The 19,635-nt window shown below is 45.6% G+C and overlaps 1 protein-coding gene across 6 annotated transcripts in view; it reads left to right on the forward strand.

Annotated features, from left to right (window-relative positions):
• Positions 1–10,323, forward strand: part of garre1 (granule associated Rac and RHOG effector 1) — a 202,900-nt gene extending 192,577 nt beyond the window's left edge. For 4 of the 6 annotated variants that reach the window (XM_078210516.1, XM_078210520.1, XM_078210517.1 and 1 more), the window contains 2 exons: positions 1,152–1,230; positions 3,442–10,323. In XM_078210516.1, the coding sequence (XP_078066642.1) occupies positions 1,152–1,230; positions 3,442–3,789 (427 nt within the window). In that variant the 3' untranslated portion in view covers positions 3,790–10,323. The remainder of the gene's footprint in view (positions 1–1,151; positions 1,231–3,441) is intronic. The other 2 variants (XM_078210519.1, XM_078210521.1) reach the window with 1 other exon arrangement.
• Positions 10,324–19,635: the final 9,312 nt, after the last annotated feature.

The following is a 19,635-nucleotide window of genomic DNA, read 5'->3' on the forward strand; positions in this document are numbered from 1 at the left end:
TCACTGACTGACTCAACCTAAAACATGGTCACATTTTGAGCAGAAAACTGTCTCCCTGGTCACTGACTGGTAACGAGTTCTCCCCGATCACTGACTGTTAACGAGTTCTCCCCAGTCACTGACTGGTAACGAGTTCTCCCCAGTCACTGACTGGTAACGAGTTCTCCCCGATCACTGACTGTTAACGAGTTCTCCCCGGTCACTGACTGGTAACGAGTTCTCCCCGGTCACTGACTGTATCGAGGTATCGTTGATCACTGATAGGGTTAGAGTTATCCCCGACAGTGTTAACGTGTTCTCCCTGACATCCTGCTCTGTATATCACAACTGCTGTATAATAATCTTCCTGATTTAAATTAAATTTCTGTTCTACTTTAAAGTACTTGGAAGATCCCTACTGTTTTTATTCCTGATTCTGAACTCTGTGATTATTGGATGAATAATACTTAAAGCGTATGCCGTATCCTTTCAAACTGAAACGACTGCTTTTTTTAAGTGAGGTGCCTGTTAAATATATGAACAGGTCAGATGTTGTGTCACAGTGATCTACTGTGTGTTGAATAACCAGTTAAAATGTTCTTTGAGAACATTGGATGTGAGAGGAATATTGATGGGGTTACGGAGACCTGCTTACTCTTCGAATGATACTGGGACAGATAATATTCACCAAAAAACAGGCTGACAACAACGCAGCACTCCTTCAGTACCGCACTGAGGTTTCTTGGTTATGTGCTTGTAGGTGTCAACATTGGCTCAGTGGGTAACACTCTGTCTCTGATTCATGGGTCCAATTCCCTGTCCAGAGATTTGAGCTCGGTGTCCAGACTGTTACTACTATCGTCGTAGTGATGGAGTGCTGCACTGCCAGAGGTCCCACTTTTCAGATGAGACATTAAATCGAGGCTATACCCACCCTCTCATGTGGATAAGATTATGGTTTGAGGGATCTTACTGTGCACAGATTGATTGACACATTTACTATATTACAACAATGGGTACTCCCACTGACCATGCCAAACACTTTGAGCTGTTCTGAGATTGTGAATGGTGCAATAGGAATATTCCATCTGTCTCTCTGAGATACTTGAATGAGAGGGGCCTACTGTGTGTATACTTATCCAGCAAGATACCTTTATTGCTCTGTTCTACAGAAAGCACAGCAGTGGTGATCAAGAGACTGCTAATCTACCATCTCCTCCTGTTTTACCCACACCAGATGATCTTTGCCAGGTATGAACATAAAACATCTTTCTCCTGTCTTTAAAGTTTTATATTTTACAAATGTGTAAAAATATACTGTTTCATCTTGTGCATGTATCCCCCCTTCCTCCTCCCAGGGGCAGTAGCAGCTGGATAGGTATCCTGCTCTTTGCAAATGCTACTTGGGAAACCCCCTGGGTGTAAGTGTACGCCTGTGGGGGAGAAGGCTGCATTAGATCTCTGGGATACAGTTTCATGGGCTCCAGCACCGTAGAGCTACTTCAAATAGCAAGTTGTAATGACGCAGATTGGAGCAGGAGCAGACTATTTGGTTCCCTCAGCCAGCTCCATCATTCATTTAGCTGATCTTCTGCCTCAACTCCACTTTCCCGTCTGCTCCCCAAATCCCTCGGTTCCCTGAAAGATTTGTTTATCCCAGCCTTCAATATAGTTAATGATGGAGCAGCCACAATCCTCTGAGGTGGAGAATTCCAGAGAATCACTACTTTCTCTTCATTTCAGTCCTAAATGATCGCCCCCATGTTCTAGGTTCCCCACCTAGATTCCAACGCCGGCATCTCCACATCTAGGTTCCCCGGCCAGGGAAAATAACCTCTCCACCCCATTGAACCCTTTCAGAATCTTGTATGTTTCAATGAAATCACCTCTGATTTTTTAAACTCGAGAGCGGAACCATCTCTGTCCCTCATTAGGAGGACACGCAGAACTTACGAAGAGATATAGACAGGTTAAATGAGTGGGCAACAAGATGACAGATGGAGTGTGATGTGGGGAAGTGTGGAGTTCACTTTAGTTGTAAGAATATAAAAGTAGAATATTTCTTCAAATACGTGAAATTTGTAAATAGTCATACTCGGAGAGATTTGTGTACACTCGCACAGGAAATACAGAAACTGAGCAGGTAGGCAGAGCAAACAATTAGCAAGTTTAATGGCACTATGGCCTTCGTCGCAAGGGGATTGGAGTACAAGAATAAGGAAGTCTTGATACATTTGTACTGGGCTTTGATGAGGCCACACCTGCAGTTTTGGTCTCCATTGAAGGTGGTACAGATAGATCGACCGAAGGACAAAGTGAAATAGAGTGCAGGCAGCAAATCAGAAATTTAAAGAGAAAATGCTGGAAATTCTCAGACAGCATCTGAGGTGAGGGTGGAGCAGAGTTCACGTTTTTGCTGTGATCCATGGTTGCTCTCCCCTGTGTTCTAAGCGTTTGCAACATTTTTTATTTTTATTTTGTGTTCATGTCAGGATACTTTTCTCAGTACTGGATCCAGTGAAAAGATTTCACACTGTCAGAATTTCACTTTGCTGAAAATCCAGTCACATTGGGCAGAGTGGTTAGCACTGCTGCCTCACAGTGCCAGGGACCCGGGTTCAATTCCCGGCGGCACAGTGGTTAGCACCGCTGCCTCACAGCGCCACGGACCCGGGTTCAATTCCAGCCGAGGGTCACCGTCTGTGTGAAGTTTGCACATTCACCCAGTGTCAGCGTGGGTTTCCTCCAGGTGCTCTGGTTTCCTCCCACAGTCCAAAGATGTGCTGGTTAAAGTTTGTTTATTAGTCACAAGTAGGCTTACATTCACACTGCAATGAAGTTACTGTGAAAATCCCCTAGTCACCGCACTCCGACGCCTGTTCGGGTACACTGGGAGAATTTAGCATGGCCAATGCACCTAACCAGCACATCTTTCGGACTGTGGGAGGAAACCGGAGCACCTGGAGGAAACTCACACGGACACGGAGAACATGCAAACTCCATACAGGCAGTGACCCAAGCCGGGAATCGAACCCGGGTCCCTGACGCTGTGAGGCAGCAGTGCTAACCACTGTGCCACCGTGGATTGGCCATGTTAAATTGCCGCTTAGTGTCAGGGGGATTAGGGTAAATACATGGAGTTACAGGGATAGGGCCGGGGTGGGATTGCTGTTGGCGCAGGCTCGATGGGCCAAATGGCTGCCTTCTGCACTGTAGGGACTCTATGAATCATAGAAAGTAGATGTGCCAGTACTGTTGCTGAGATCTTCGTACTATTGATAGTGGCCTATTACTACAGTGGATCATTTTGACTGTGACATGCTACCATAACTTTTGTCGGAGTTGTTTAACTAAGTTCAGTTAAATTTCCCATCTGCCCCTGTAAAGCATCTCTTACCCAGGTTGAATTTTGTCTGAGAGGTCTGCTGTGATGTACCTCGCTATTACACTAATTTGTGACAGTTTCTTACGCAGGATAACAAAACCAAGACTTGGCCTCCGAAGGCTCCCTGGCAACACTCGACGTCCCTCACCAACACGATGCCCAATCCTGGTACCTCTCTGTATCAGATGACAAACCCAGTCAGCCAGTGGAATGATTCCATGCAGATTCTCCAGTCGCCTGTGTGGTCAACAGCCAGCGACAATTCTCCATCTACAGGGATCTCTTCCAACTTCTCCTTCACACAACAACAACAGTCCCAACAGCAGCAGCAGCAGCAAGCTTCCCAGCACAAAACCATGAACAAGGGCTTCAAATCCTACCCCATCAAGCAGGAAAGGAGACAGTCCTATCTCCACCAATACTAAGTGTTTGGAAGTGACTTTAAAAAGGGTTCTGTATTCTAGTGACTAGTCACACAATTTGTAAATGCTGTGAGTGAAGTTACCCTGCCATGTAAATGTTTCAGTTGGTGGTGTGTTCTGTACTTTCCAACTGCCAGTTGGAAGCAACCCAGAAGAAGACAGATTGTCGTATCTATATCTGGTTGTTGGACCACCCTCTAGTTGAGTGCTATCCATTTACAATGGCACAGAGTCAGAAGTTGGCAGTGCGATTCAGTGTGTGGCTTTGTTATCTGCCTTCTTGCTACACTCCAGTCAATGTTTTGAGAGTTTGTACTCTGCACCAGGTCATTGGCTAGCGGACGGCTGTTTACACCAAGCCCAGTTGCCGGGTCCTGTCACTAGAGAGCCTGGTGCGTTCGGAGGGGTGCACAGAGCTGTCTATAAGACATATTAGCTCCCAGCCATCTCGAGGAGAGAATGGACAAGAGTCTAAATACATAAAGCTGCCCGTGTAGCACATTTGCTGAACACAACCAGAACAAGGTTAAAATGACAGCTTTTTGACTCCTGGTCTGAACACCTGACATTTCTGCCATCACCTGGTTCCCTGCTGCAGTGACTGTGGGTACAGACTAGACTCTTGGGCCCTTTAACAACCAATCGGCGTGACAGTGAGTTGCCCCAATGCTGCTGGATGAAAGCATAAACTCATTGAAACATGTCTCTTAGACCTCCCCCGACCGAATAAAATAAGCTTAAAGCCCAATTTACAGCGAGGACGCTTGGGATAAGTGCTGTTATCCCTCCCTGCAGCATTTGGACTGCTCATTAGGGTACATTTCCTTTAAAGAGTAGCTTAATCTTTGTAATGTCGTGGTGTAGTTGCTGGTTTAATGTACTGAAGTTTTGAGTTTTTCCACTTTCTCAATTTTGAGTTATACGGCCTGTCTTTTTTGTAAGCTGACTGACCTACACAGTATGAGGCGTTAAATGTCCCTGTGCACTAACCTTGTGTTACCCGTGGGGTATGGGGGAAAGTGAATTGATGGTAATAACCTTGCACCTATTTCTAAAATTCTCTTACCAAGGGCAGTGAAGTGAGCGCTGTATCGACTATGCTTGAATACAGTTGTATCAATGACATGGGGGGGCGGGGGGGGGGAATAAAAAGTTAAACTAAAAATCATTATTTAAATATAAGAGCTGCTCAAACTGTTTTATAGTTTGTATCAAGAAAAAAACATTTTAAAAAAAATCATCTATATAATTTTTTGTACCTTTTTTATTTTTATAAACGAACCAGTGACGTTTTCGGAAGGGAGTCTTGCAGTCATCGCGAAATGTGACGGACTGCACCCCCGCATCCTGAGGGTGGGAGCTTCAGTCACAATGATCACCCTTGGCTGACCTCCACGAACACACTCAGATGGCTAGTGGTTAGCAGGGCATTGAATTGGTCAGTTGTTTCATTCTGGGTGTCAGGCGAGGGGAAGGTTTTTAAAAAAAGCCTGGCTGGACACCTGCACAAACTTGTTTGGCTGGGTAAACCTTTTCTATAAAAGTACCATGTGCCGCCCGCCACTCAGAATAATCTCTCTCTCTCTCTCTCTCTCTCATATAATCTCTCATTCAATCTTCCTCATTCACTCATGCACACTCGTTCTCGCATGCACTCCATCCATCTCTCTTGCTCACACTATCTTTCTCTTCCATGCTTGTTCTCTCTCCCTCTCCCCCTCTCTATATACACACACACACACACACACGTGCGCGCTTGCTGTCACACTCCATCTCTTTCTATCTCTCCTATGAGTGCTCCACAAAAGGTCAAGGGAAGGATGTTAATATTCTTTTAAGCTGGGCCTAGCACCCAGCCAATGAAATACACAGCCTTAAGAGTTTCCAAATTCTGCCTTTCTGACCAGCGTGACACAGTCCAGTTCTTGGATTGAAATGTTTCTGCAGTCTAATCGAAGCTGTGTCTCATCCCCAAGCATTTGCTGTTTCACTTCACTTGTCTGAGTTGCTCAGTTACAGTAGTTGGGTGTCCTTTTCAACCCCAGAACCTGCTGTCCCTCGTCAAGTATGTGGCATTTCTCCAGCTCCCACAATGGGCAATCTTTTGTGCCTCACCGGCCTCCCACCATCACCCCCCTCCCCCACCGCAGGGTGTCCTGGGGCGAGCGGGGAGTTGGTTGGAGACAAAGGGAATAGAGTTGATTTGTGTTTGTTGGAGAAACGCCTGTCACAAACCAAATTCGGAAGTAAAAATTGAAAATGTAGAAACATGATGAAAGTGTATATAAACATCCGTAAGGAAGAAGATATTGACATTTTGGGTTTTATACCCTTTGATAGAAAATTTGAAGCCAGGTTTAGAGCTGCTTTAGATAGGCTGTTACCTGACAGAGGGAATATGGAAAAATCTATTAAAAATCTTACAAGCTACCTTTTTTCCATTATAAATTTGTACTTCAAACACCTATGATGGAATTGCCTGTGTAAACGGGTCACACTGTAACTGCACCTCCGATGGAAACACCACCAATGGTGACTGTCATTACAGACTGACAAGGTTACTGTTCCCATTATAAATGCTGAAATAATAATGGAAATATATAAAAATAAGGACAGTATGACTGTGAAATGGGGTCTGACTTATCCCTACACACCTCGGTCACATGTGACTGCAGTCTATTTATCCCCACCCTCCCTCCCTCCCTCCCTGTTTCACACGAAAGCAGCAGCTGTGGTCTTGGTTCCTTGGACGGACTGCCACAGAAAGTCAGATTTTTAAACTTTAAAAGATTTTCTGTTTTTAATAAAAATTGCATCTGTCAGATACTGGACAAATAGACTTTTTGTGCTGATGGTAAGATTGAAAACAATGTTTTGAAGTGTTTCTGCAGTTTCCTGTTTGTAAAAGTGAATTCACACATTACGAATGTCTTGCTGTCGATATAATGTAACTACGTTCACCGCCCACTGCTGGGGCCCCTCTTGTTGTTCAAAGCTTGATCTTGTAATTCCTTCAACAAACATCGCAGGAAGCTCGGGCGGGGGTACTTGATTCAGTTTAGTTGTGTAAGGGAGGATTATAGTTTTTAGGTTGGGGGGAGATGGAGGGCAGTGGGATTGGTTGTGTCTGACTGAATAATTTCACAAGAGATCTTGCAATTTCAGCAGCAGTTTGAGCTGAAGATTGATTAAAGTGTGCCATCAGCCTGTTACTTCAGTTCACACCCACTAATGCAAAGTTCTCTTCAGAAATTAGTTTTTAAAAGGTTATGTTTATGTAGCATGCTGAAGCCCTGGTGGTGAGCTGGGTGATTCCTGTGGTTTTGCCCGTCCCTGAAATGTGGTTCTCCTTCAAACTCCAATCTACCGGCCAACTGTGAAGAATTGCTTGCTTCAGATTTTATTCTTAACATGTGCATGCCCACGCAATGTTCTAAAAATAAATCACCATTAAAAAATTGGGGTGACCAGCATTGAGCATTCCTGCTGGATGAGGTCTTGTACCCCTTTTTTTTGCCTTTTACTCCTCGAATTCCTTGCTGACCAGCTACCCAGTAACTGACCAATACGTTTAACGTCACAAGCATAGTGTAGTTGGAAAACTGATTGGCTATTTCCGTCCTTCTCTCTTTCTCTCGCCATTCCCACTGGGCAAGTGTCAGACCCCCTCAGCATCGCTCAGTGTTACCGTTTCTGGTCCAGCTCCCACTTGATCAAACCACCTTGAATCCCACATTTCCAATATGATTATAACTCATAAACTGAAGGGTTAGAAGTGAATGAACAAATCACATTCATTTCTTTTAACCCCTGTTTCTTTTCCCCCTCCTGGGTTTTCAATCACAGCAGTGTACATGCGATTAGTTCTGGTGGACTCTGAGACAATCCTGGAGGGTTTTTGGCAACGCTAAATGCGGAGCTCTGACAAGTTATGCCCCCATCTTCAAGTCCTCTTGAGGCAATTGTGTGCCAATGATAAAAGCCTATTGTTTGGAATGTACAGCTTCCTTCAGTGGTGACTGGTTGTGTGCGTTTGTGTGTGTGTGCGTGTGTGTGTGTGTGAGAGAGAGAGCAGGGAGAGGACAATTGAAATTGGAACCCAGTCTGCAATGAAGGTAGCAGAGAAGGGTCCTATGTAGCCCTGTCCAGCTAGTTTTGATAATTCTTTTACACAATTTTAAAGTTGTCATTTCTGATTGGCTTGCATTGTGTTAAATGATTTGACTCTTCCAATTGGAGAGACTAACAGATCTCCACTTTAAAACTTAATATTTGTGTAAATGCATCAACAGTATTAATCTTATTTTTGTATTTTCTAAAACATAATACCATCACTGTATATTTTAAAACATGTAAGTAAAGATGGGTTTTAAAAGTGCATTTGACTAATTTGGTAAACTGTTCTAGTGAAGAAGGTCAGGAGAGTGGGGAGTCCACTAATTCTATCTCCATCTCCTATAAACTGCAGAACACTGAGAAAAGGCTGGGCATCAGTTCCTGTTTGAACCCAGTAGGTTGGAGGGGCTGTTGTCTTCCTTGTGTGGTCAAGGGGCTCGGTTCACAAGCGCAGTTTGTCAAATTGTGTTTACCCAACTCGCATCGATCATCTGTGCGCAGACTATTTTTTAAGAAGTTCTCAAATAAATCTGCCAAAATGAACCCTGCTTTCTATATAAACAAACAGCTGGTCTGCCTGCATTTTTGTTCACGTCAAATTAGACTTTAGTTTTTTGCAGAAATTAAAAATCTGAAAAGATGAGATTCTGGAATTCTTTCATGGGACTTGGGCGTCGGTGGCCGTGTCCGCATTTGTTGCCCATCTCTACGTACCCTTGCCAAAGTAGTGATGAGCTGAATGTGTCACATCCATCTTGGAAGCGAAACATCTGGAGGTTTTCTATTGTTAACCAATTGGAAACTTTTATTTCCTTTGAAGACTGCTCTCCTTTGAGTGAAAGACACTGGGAGCTAACCATTGGAGGCAGGTTGGTACCTTGGAATATCCTGAAGTGTCAGGTTTGATGCCATGAGGCACATTGGTGGTGAGATCAGACTGAGAGTTACTCTTGGTATTGAAGACTGGGACTGAATGAGATACAGAGAGTCTCTTGGTTGAGCCCTGTGGTGGCACACTAGATGGAACTGGGTGTGAAGATTTGACCCAACATTATCAGAGGGAGATGTTTATTGAAAAATCTGATCTTTCCTTCAGAACAGTCATGGGTTAAATGGGGAGGCAGGGACTGGTCCTAGTCCACAGTTTTATTGAGTCAGTGCCAGCTATCCTTTACCTGCTTTAAGGATGACTGTAGTGTTCTGGTTTTCCCCATTAATGATGAACCAGACAGAGCTACACTGTGTCAGAGGCATTAGCTTTTCCAGTTCTGTGCTTTCACCAATACCAATGATAGCTGTCATGGTATGAAACATTTGACACATTTTAGTAAAGGAGTTTTTAAAGAAAAACTAACTTCATTTACAGAGAAAAGTTACTGTTCTAAAACTTTTTATAGTTAATGCAGTCAGATAATAGGTATTGTCCATGTCCAATTTTCACAATCTGTAATTTGACTAACGCTGAAAAAAGAGACATCTTGTCGAAACTTTTCATCTTGCACTCATCAGGATAATCATCATAATGCCGATGTCAGGGGAAATAACTTTATACTATATGAGAAGGGTGCTGATTGGTTGGCAAGTGGACTCCTGATTAGTAGAGGTGTTATCTTGGAGTGCACCAGTTGATGTTGATTTACAGTTAACTGCAATTACATCTGTAATTTGCTTTTTTTCTTTTAAACAAAAACCCCAAAAATGTGATTCTTTGGTGTTCAGATTTGGTCAAATTGTTTGTTTTCACCAGATTCATGAGAAAATGACATGGAAGGGAAACATGAAACATATAAAAAGCGTATCCCACAGCATGATGATTGGAGCAGACACTTCCTCTGTCCCTCATCTCCCGAAGCAAACCCCACCCCCAGCCCATCAATCCGGTTTGCACAGACCTCCTGGATACTCTGTTAAAGGTGTGGGGCTCGACCTGGTCAGTTATACTGTGGCTGTAAATGCGGATGGCATGTCCACCTCCTAGCCAAAATCTGCGCCAGATGTTGGCAGTGGCACCTACCATTCCCAATAGTGTATCTGTTCTGCTAACGTAGGGCAGGGAAGGGTGCGAGTGCTGTATGTGTGTGGACTAACACTAGTTTTGTTATAGTATGGGTGATGAAGCCTTGTCCCCTGCTCAAGTTCCTGGACAGAGGTGGCGTATCTATCCTTTTTGTTTTCTCTCACCCTCTCCTTGGCCCTGTGACTCTGGGCGCTATGATGGTGCATAGGGGAATTCTCTGTCATTGCTGTTCCTGCCACAAAATGCCATGAACAAAGGGCCCAGGGCAGCTCATCCTCTCCCATGTGTTCACTTGAAGTTGACAGTCAAAGCAGAAAAATTTGGAACTGCAATTGTAATTTTTTTTTGTATTTCATCATTTAAGCTTATATAATTAAATTTGCTTTATTAAAGATGCACATTTACCATTTCTTAATTTTTTTAATTGATTTTTCAAATGTTTTCCACACACCTTGTTTCTGTTGTCTATATGCTGCCTTCACCTTTACTGAGTCAAAAGCTTGGCTCCTCCTTCAGAGGACCTTCCCCGCAGGCTGTGGTGGTTGAAGAAGACAGCTCACCACCACTTTCTGGAGGGCAGTTAGGGATGGCTGGATGCCTTGCCTTGTGGTACCCTGAGACTGAGCTTTTTTAAATGCAGTGCATTGTGATGCAATATGCACATTGATACAACCTCTTTTGGAACTTCCTTCAGCATCTCATGGGCACTGAAGTAATTTTGAATGTAGTCACTATTGGGTCGAGAATGTCTCAGCCAATTAGTGCATTGCAATCTCCCACAAACAACAATGGCATAAATGACCATATAATCTGTTTTTAGATATTGGTTGAGAGAAAACTGGAAAATAGAAACAGGAGTAGGCCATTCAGCCCCTCAAGCCTGCTGTGCCATTCAACTTGATCATGGCTTGTTGTCTACCTCGACACCAATTTCCCTACTATCCCTATATCCTTTGATTTTTCAAATGTTGTTTTCCCCACACCTTGTTTCTGTTGTCTATTTGTTGCCTTCACCATTGCTTAGTACCTAGAAATCTTATCGATTTCTGTCTTCAAAACACCCCATGACTGAGTTTCCACAGGAATTCCAAAGATACACTACCCTCTGAGTGAAAAAAAACTTCATCTCAGTCACATCTCTTAGGATAGTATCTTCTGGTTTGTAAAGTGGTCAGGGACAGGAGGGTGTGACTGTAGCTGAGGCAGGTCAAGGGATGTGGAGATGCCGGCGTTGGACTGGGGTAAACACAGTAAGAAGTTTAACAACACCAGGTTAAAGTCCAACAGGTTTATTTGGTAGCAAAAGCCACACAAGCTTTCGGAGCTCCAAGCCCCTTCTTCAGATGAGTGGGAATTCTGTTCACAAACAGAGCATATAAAGACACAGACTCAATTTACATGAATAATGGTTGGAATGCGAATACTTACAGCTAATCAAGTCTTTAAGATACAAACAAGGTGAGTGGAGAGACAACGTGTATTGTCTCCATCTTTTTAGCCTGTCTTGATGCTCTCTCCACTCACTTTGTTTGTATCTTAAAGACTTGATTAGCTGTAAGTATTCGCATTCCAACCATTATTCATGTAAATTGAGTCTGTGTCTTTATATGCCCTGTTTGTGAACAGAATTCCCACTCACCTGAAGAAGGGGCTTGGAGCTCCGTAAGCTTGTGTGGCTTTTGCTACCAAATAAACCTGTTGGACTTTAACCTGGTGGTGTTAAACTTCTTACTGCAGGTAAAGGGACCCAGAGGGCAGGAGTGTCAGCCTCTAATTTATTAGTATCACAAGTAGGCTTACATTAACATTGCAATGAAGTTACAGTGAAAAGTATTGTTTCTTGTGCATTAAAAAGACAAAGCATACCGTTCATAGAGAAGGAAAGGAGAGAGTGCAGAATATAGTGTTGCAGTCAAAGATAGGGTTTAGAGAAAGATCAATTTAATATAAGGTAGGTCCATTCAAAAGTTTGATGGCAGCAGGGAAGAGGCTGTTCTTGAGAGTATAAAATAAGAGATAATGGGAGCTTGTCAGAAAGGTACTGCAATAATCCTGGAAGATTTAAATCTACATATAGATTGGAAAAATCAGATGGGCAAAGGTAGTGTAGATGAAGAGTTCATAAAATGTTTTTGGGATAGTTTATTAGAACAGTGCATTCTTGGAGCCAACCAAAGGGCATGCTGTACTAAACCTGGTATTTTGCAATGAGATAGGATTAATTAATAACCTGATAATGAAGGCACCCCGAGGAAGCAGTGATCATAATATCGAATTTTATATTCAGTTTGAGGGAGAGAAGAGTGTGTCCAAGACTAGTATTTTAAACTTAAGTAAGGGCAATTAAGAGGGCATGAAAGTGGAGCTGGCATAGGAGAAATGGCGAATATGGTTACTGCAAGTTCAGTGGCTGATGTTTAAATGGATATTTTGGAATAGACACATTCCGATGTGAGAGAAATTCCAAGGGGAGGACCCACCACCTATGGTTAACTAAGAAAGTTAAAGACCGTTTTAAACTTAAAGAAAAAACATATATTTGTGTAAAGACAAGTGGGGCAGGGCAGAAGATTGGAAAGAATATAAATAACATCAAAGAATAACAAAAAGGATTGATCAGGATGGAAAAATTAAGAGTACAATCAAAAACTAGCCAGTAATATAGAGACTGAGTTTGTACAAGAGTTAAAATGAGCATTGGTCCTTTAGGAAGTGTATGTGGGGAGTTGGAAATGGGAAGTCGGACCGTGGCAGATGAATTAAACCTCAGCCTCCCTAACGCTTCCAGCTGCGGAAATCCGAGTGACCCCCTCAGAGCAACGGGGGACCCCAAACATTCTCATGAGAACGTCCCTTTATTGTTGTGAAATAGGTTTATTTATTCATTAGTGTCACAAGTAGGCTTACATTAACACTGCAATGAAGTTACTGTGATAATCCCCTAGTTGCCACACTCTGGTGCCTGTTCGGGTACACTGAGGGAGAATTTAGCATAACCCCAATGTACCTAACCAGCACGTCTTTCGGACTGTGGGAGGAAACCGGAGTACCCGGAGGAAATCCACGCCGACACGGGGAGAACGTGCAAACTCCACAAAGACAGTGGCCCAAGCCAGGAATCGAACCCAGGTCCCTGGCGCTATGAGGCAGCCATGCTAACCACTGTGTCATCGTCTCGCCATAGGGGAGATATAGAGGTGCATGTGTCCAATATGAGAACCGCTTTCCAGCATTGTTCCTCACACCAAAAATTACTTTAGTCAAATAGATGCGGACACAGAAATCAAATGGAAACAAGCCTTTTCTCACTATATCTATGCATATATTAAAAATTAGGACAGAAATTCATTTGTCAGCTGCATAGCCCCTTACCATTAACCCCTGGAAATAGTACCTACTTTAGGTGAGGGTAATCACCTAAAGCCAGGCAGCGTGCCTTAATGACTATCGTCCGGTGGCTCTGACATCCATCATTATGAAGTGAGTCAAAAAGTTAGTCATGGCACAAATCAATTCCAGCCTCCCGGACCATCTGGATCCACTGCAGTTTGCCTACCGCCACAACAGATCCACAGCAGATGCCATTTCCCTGGCCCTGCACTCAACCCTGGAACACCTAGATAACAAGGACACCTATGTCAGACTCCTATTTATTGACTACAGCTCAGCCTTCAACACTATTATTTCCACGAAACTCATCTCCAAACTCCATGGCCTGGGTCTCGGCATCTCCCTCTGTGACTGGATCCTGAAGTTCCTAACTCTCAGACCACATTCAGTAAGGATAGGCAACAATGCCTCCTCCATGATCATCCTCAACAACGGTGCCCCACAGGGCTGTGTTCTCAGCCCCTTACTATACTTATACACCTGTGACTGTGTGGCCAAATTCCCCTCCAATTTGACTATCAAGTTTGCTGGCAACACCACCATAGTGGGTCGGATCTCAAACAATAATGAGACAAAGTACAGGAATAAGATAGAGAATCTGGTAAACTGGTGCGGCAACAATAATCTCTCCCACAATGTCAACAAAACGAAGGAGATTGTCATTGACTTCAGGAAGCGTAAAGGAGAACATGCCCCTGTCTACATCAACAGGGACGAAGTAGAAAGGGTCGAGAGCTTCAAGTTTTTAGGTGTCCAGATCACCAACAACCTGTCCTGGTCCCCCCATGCCGACACTATAGTTAAGAAAGCCCACCAGCACCTCTACTTTCTCAGAAGACTAAGGAAATTTGGCATGTCAGCTACAACTCTCACCAACATTTACAGATGCACCATAGAAAGCATTCTTTCTGGTTGTATCACAGATTGGGATGGCTCTTGCTCGGCCCAAGACCGCAAGGAACTACAAAAGGTCGTGAATGTAGCCCAATCCATCATGCAAACCAGCCTCCCATCCATTGACACTGTCTACTCTTCCTGATGCCTCGGCAAAGCAGCCAGCATAATTAATGCACGCATCCCGGACATTCTCTCTTCCACCTTCTTCCTTTGAGAAAAAGATACAAAAGTCTGAGACCATGTACCAACCAACTCAAGAACAGCTTCTTCCCTGCTGCTGTCAGACTTTTGAATGGACTTACCTTGCATTAAGTTGATCTTTCTCCACACCTTAGCTATGACTGTAACACTACATTCTGCACTCTCATTTCCTTCTCTATGAACGGTATGCTTTGCCTGTATAGCGCGCAAGAAACAATACTTTTCACTGTATGTTAATACATGTGACAATAATAAATTAAATCTGATCTGGTAATTAAAAAGTTCTCATTTTAAAAATTAAATAATTTTTAGTGAGAGGAATAATGCTGGAAAGCGGATTCTCATATTGGACATATCCACCTCTATCTCTCTCTCTCAAGTATGCACACACTCACCTTGCTCCCTCACACACACTCCCCTTTCCCCCATACACACACAAATCCCACTCTCTCACACACACACCGCTCTGTCACACACACACACCACTCTCTCTCACACACACACACCGCTCTGTCACACACACACCACTCACACACACACACCGCTCTCACACACACACACCGCTCTCTCACACACACACCACTCTCTCTCTCACACACACACACACACCACTCTCACGCACATACACACCACTCTCTCTCTCACACACCACTCTCACACACACACACCACTCTCTCACACACACACACACACACATCACTCTCTCTCTCACACACACACCGCTCTGTCACACACACACCGCTCTGTCACACACACACACACACACCACTCTCTCACACACACACACACACACCACTCTCACACACACACACACCACTCTCTCTCACACACACACACACCACTCTCACGCACACACACACCACTCTCTCTCACACACACCACCCTCTCACACACACACACCACTCTCACTCACACACACACACACACACCACTCTCACGCATACACACACACCACTCTCTCACACACACACACACCGCTCTGTCACACACACACACACCACTCTCTCACACACACACACACACCACTCTCTCTCACACACACACCACTCTCACACACACACACACCACTCTCTCTCACACACACACACCACTCTCTCTCACACACACACACACCACTCTCACGCACACACACACCACTCTCACACACACACACACCACTCTCTCTCACACACACACACACCACTCTCTCTCACACACACCACCCTCTCACACACACACACCACTCTCACTCACACACACACACACACACCACTCTCACGCATACACACACACCACTCTCTCACACACACACACACCGCTCTGTCACACACACACACACCACTCTCTCACACACACACACCACTTTCTCTCACACACACACCACTCTCACACACACACACACCACTCTCTCTCACACACACACACCACTCTCTCTCACACACACACACACACCACTCTCACGCACACACACACCACTCTCACACACACACACACCACTCTCTCTCACACACACACACACCACTCTCACGCACACACACACACACCACTCTCACGCACACACACACCACTCTCTCACACACACACCACTCACACACACACACACCACTCACACACAAACACATACACCACTCTCTCTCACACACACACACCTCTCTCTCACACACACACCGTTCTGTCACACACACACATACACACACCACTCTCTCACACACACACACACACACACACCGCTCTCTCTCACACACACACACACACCGCTCTCTCTCACACACACACACACCACTCACACACACCGCTCTTTCTCACACACACACACACACACACACCGCTCTCTCACAGACACACACTCTCCTCATTCCCTCATGCACCAACTTACCCTACTCTCACACACATGCCTCTCCGAGACTTCTCAAAACGTTTTGTCACTGGTTCTATTCTCAGGGTCAATTCTCATTGTTGGGGTAGGCTTTTCTGCCCAGTAACAGTGCGATGGAATGAACCAAATGGGCCAATTAAACAAAGAACAAAGAACAATACAGCACAGGAACAGGCCCTTCGGCCCTCCAAGCCCACGCCGCTCCCTGGTCCAAACTAGACCATTCTTTTGTATCCCTCCATTCCCACTCCGTTCATGTGGCTATCTAGATAAGTCTTAAATGTTTCCAGTGTGTCCGCCTCCACCACCTTGCCTGGCAGCGCATTCCAGGCCCCCACCACCCTCTGTGTAAAATATGTCCTTCTGATATCTGTGTTAAACCTCCCCCTCCTCACCTTGAACCTATGACCCCTCGTGAACGTCACCACCGACCTGGGAAAAAGCTTCCCACCGCTCACCCCATCTATGCCTTTCATAATTTTATACACCTCTATTAGGTCACCCCTCATCCTCCGTCTTTCCAGTGAGAACAGCCCCAGTTTACCCAATCTTTCCTCATAACTAAGCCCTTCCATACCGGACAACATCCTGGTAAACCTCCTCTGTACTCTCTCGAATGCCTCCATGTCCTTCTGGTAGTGTGGCGACCAGAACTGGACGCAGTATTCCAAATGCGGCCGAACCAACGTTTTATACAACTGCAACATCAGACCCCAACTTTTATACTCTATGCCCCGTCCTATAAAGGCAAGCATGCCATTATTACCTTCTCCACCTGTGAGATCACCTTCAAGGATCTGTGGACTTGCACACCCAGGTCCCTCTGCGTATCTACACCCTTTATGGTTCTGCCATTTATCGTATAGCTCCCCCCTACGTTAGTTCTACCAAAATGCATCACTTCGCATTTATCTGGATTGAACTCCATCTGCCATTTCTTTGCCCAAATTTCCAGCCTATCTATATGCTTCTGTAGCCTCTGACAATGTTCCTCACTATCTGCAAGTCCAGCCATTTTCATGTCGTCCGCAAACTTACTGATCACCCCAGTTACACCTTCTTCCAGATTGTTTATATAAATCACAAACAGCAGAGGTCCCAATACAGAGCCCTGCAGAACACCAGTAGTCACAGGCATCCAGCCGGAAAAAGACCCTTCCACTACCACCCTCTGTCTTCTGTGACCAAGCCAGTTCTCCACCCATCTAGCCACCTCCCCCTTTATCCCATGAGATCCAACCTTTTGCACCAACCTACCATGAGGGACTTTGTCAAATGCTTTACTAAAGTCCATATAGACGACATCCACGCCCTTCCCTCGTCAACCATTCCAGTCACTTCTTCAAAAAATTCCACCAGGTTAGTGAGGCATGACCTCCCTCTCACAAAACCATGCTGACTATCGTTAATGAGTTTATTCCTTTCTAGACAAAAGCCTGTCGGATCACGGGATGCTGATAGGCTGACTGGTGGTAGAATGATCATAAGTGGGAATGCACACGAGGCCAGGATGAGAGAAATGCAGAGATCTTGGGGAGTTGTGGGGCTGGGAGAGATTCTAGAGCTCGGGAGAGGAGAGGCGAGACGACGGAGGGAGGGATTTGAAACCACGGCAAGCACAGGGGTGATAAAGGAACAGGACTTGGTGCGAGTTAAGACATGGGGAACAGAGTTTTGGATGACCTTCAGTTTACACAAAGGGTAGAATGGAATACCAGCCGGGGGTGCTTTGGAATAGCCGAGTCTGGAGATAACAAAGCTCTGGACGGGGATGTGAGGGTTTCAGCAGCTGATGAGCTGATCAGGGTGAAGTTAGGCAGATACGTGGTGGAAGGAAATAATTTTTAAATTCATAACCATGAGGTCAGAGACTTACCTTGGGATCAAATCTGACACAGGTTATGAACGGACTGGCTTAATCTCGCTCCGTTGCTATGGAGAGGTTAGAGTTAGTAGTGAGGGAACATTGGACTGGGGACGAGAATCCATCACAACAGTCTTCCTTATTTTTAATTGGAAATTTCTGCTTCTGCAATATTGGATGCCGGGAAGCAGCCTGATAATTGATCAATGGGGCGCAGGGGGTGTTGAGAGAGCTGAGTGCTGAGGTAGAGCTGAGTGCTGGGGTAGAGCTGAGTGCTGGGGTAGAGCTGAGTGCTGGGGTAGAGCTGTGTGCCTCCAGCATTCATTGGAAAACCAACAATTTGTTTTTGGATGGTTTTGCCAAGAGGGTAGCATGTTTATGAGAAACAGCTGCAAACTTTGATCTAATGTGCCCCGGGTCCATCAATATTCAAGTATCAAGTGCCGCACTGTCAGAGGGTCAGTGCTGAGGGAGTGCCGCACTGTCAGAGGGTCAGTACTGAGGGAGTGCCGCACTGTCAGAGGGTCAGTACTGAGGGAGTGCCGCACTGTCAGAGGGTCAGTACTGAGGGAGTGCCGCACTGTCAGAGGGTCAGTGCTGAGGGAGTGCCGCACTGTCAGAGGATCAGTACTGAGGGAGTGCTGCACTGTCAGAGGGTCAGTGCTGAGGGAGTGCCGCACTGTCAGAGGGTCAGCACTGAGGGAGTGCTGCACTGTCAGAGGGTCAGTGCTGAGGGAGTGCCGCACTGTCAGAGGGTCAGTGCTGAGGGAGTGCCGCACTGTCAGAGGGTCAGCACTGAGGGAGTGCCGCACTGTCAGAGGGTCAGTACTGAGGGAGTGCCGCACTGTCAGAGGGTCAGTACTGAGGGAGTGCCGCACTGTCAGAGGATCAGTACTGAGGGAGTGCCGCACTGTCAGAGGGTCAGCACTGAGGGAGTGCTGCACTGTCAGAGGGTCAGTACTGAGTGAGTGCCGCACTGTCAGAGGATCAGTGCTGAGGGAGTGCTGCACTGTCAGAGGATCAGTACTGAGGGAGTGCCGCACTGTCAGAGGGTCAGTGCTGAGGGAGTGCCGCACTGTCAGAGGGTCAGCACTGAGGGAGTGCTGCACTGTCAGAGGGTCAGTGCTGAGGGAGTGCCGCACTGTCAGAGGGTCAGTGCTGAGGGAGTGCCGCACTGTCAGAGGGTCAGCACTGAGGGAGTGCCGCACTGTCAGAGGGTCAGTACTGAGGGAGTGCCGCACTGTCAGAGGGTCAGTACTGAGGGAGTGCCGCACTGTCAGAGGATCAGTACTGAGGGAGTGCCGCACTGTCAGAGGGTCAGCACTGAGGGAGTGCTGCACTGTCAGAGGGTCAGTACTGAGTGAGTGCCGCACTGTCAGAGGATCAGTGCTGAGGGAGTGCTGCACTGTCAGAGGATCAGTACTGAGGGAGTGCCGCACTGTCAGAGAGTCAGTACTGAGTGGGTATTGCACTATCAGAGGGTCAGTACCTCGGAATCGCTTCAGTGTC

The sequence above is a fragment of the Mustelus asterias genome, chromosome 4 (assembly GCF_964213995.1).
Source record: "Mustelus asterias chromosome 4, sMusAst1.hap1.1, whole genome shotgun sequence".
NCBI lineage: Eukaryota > Metazoa > Chordata > Chondrichthyes > Carcharhiniformes > Triakidae > Mustelus > Mustelus asterias.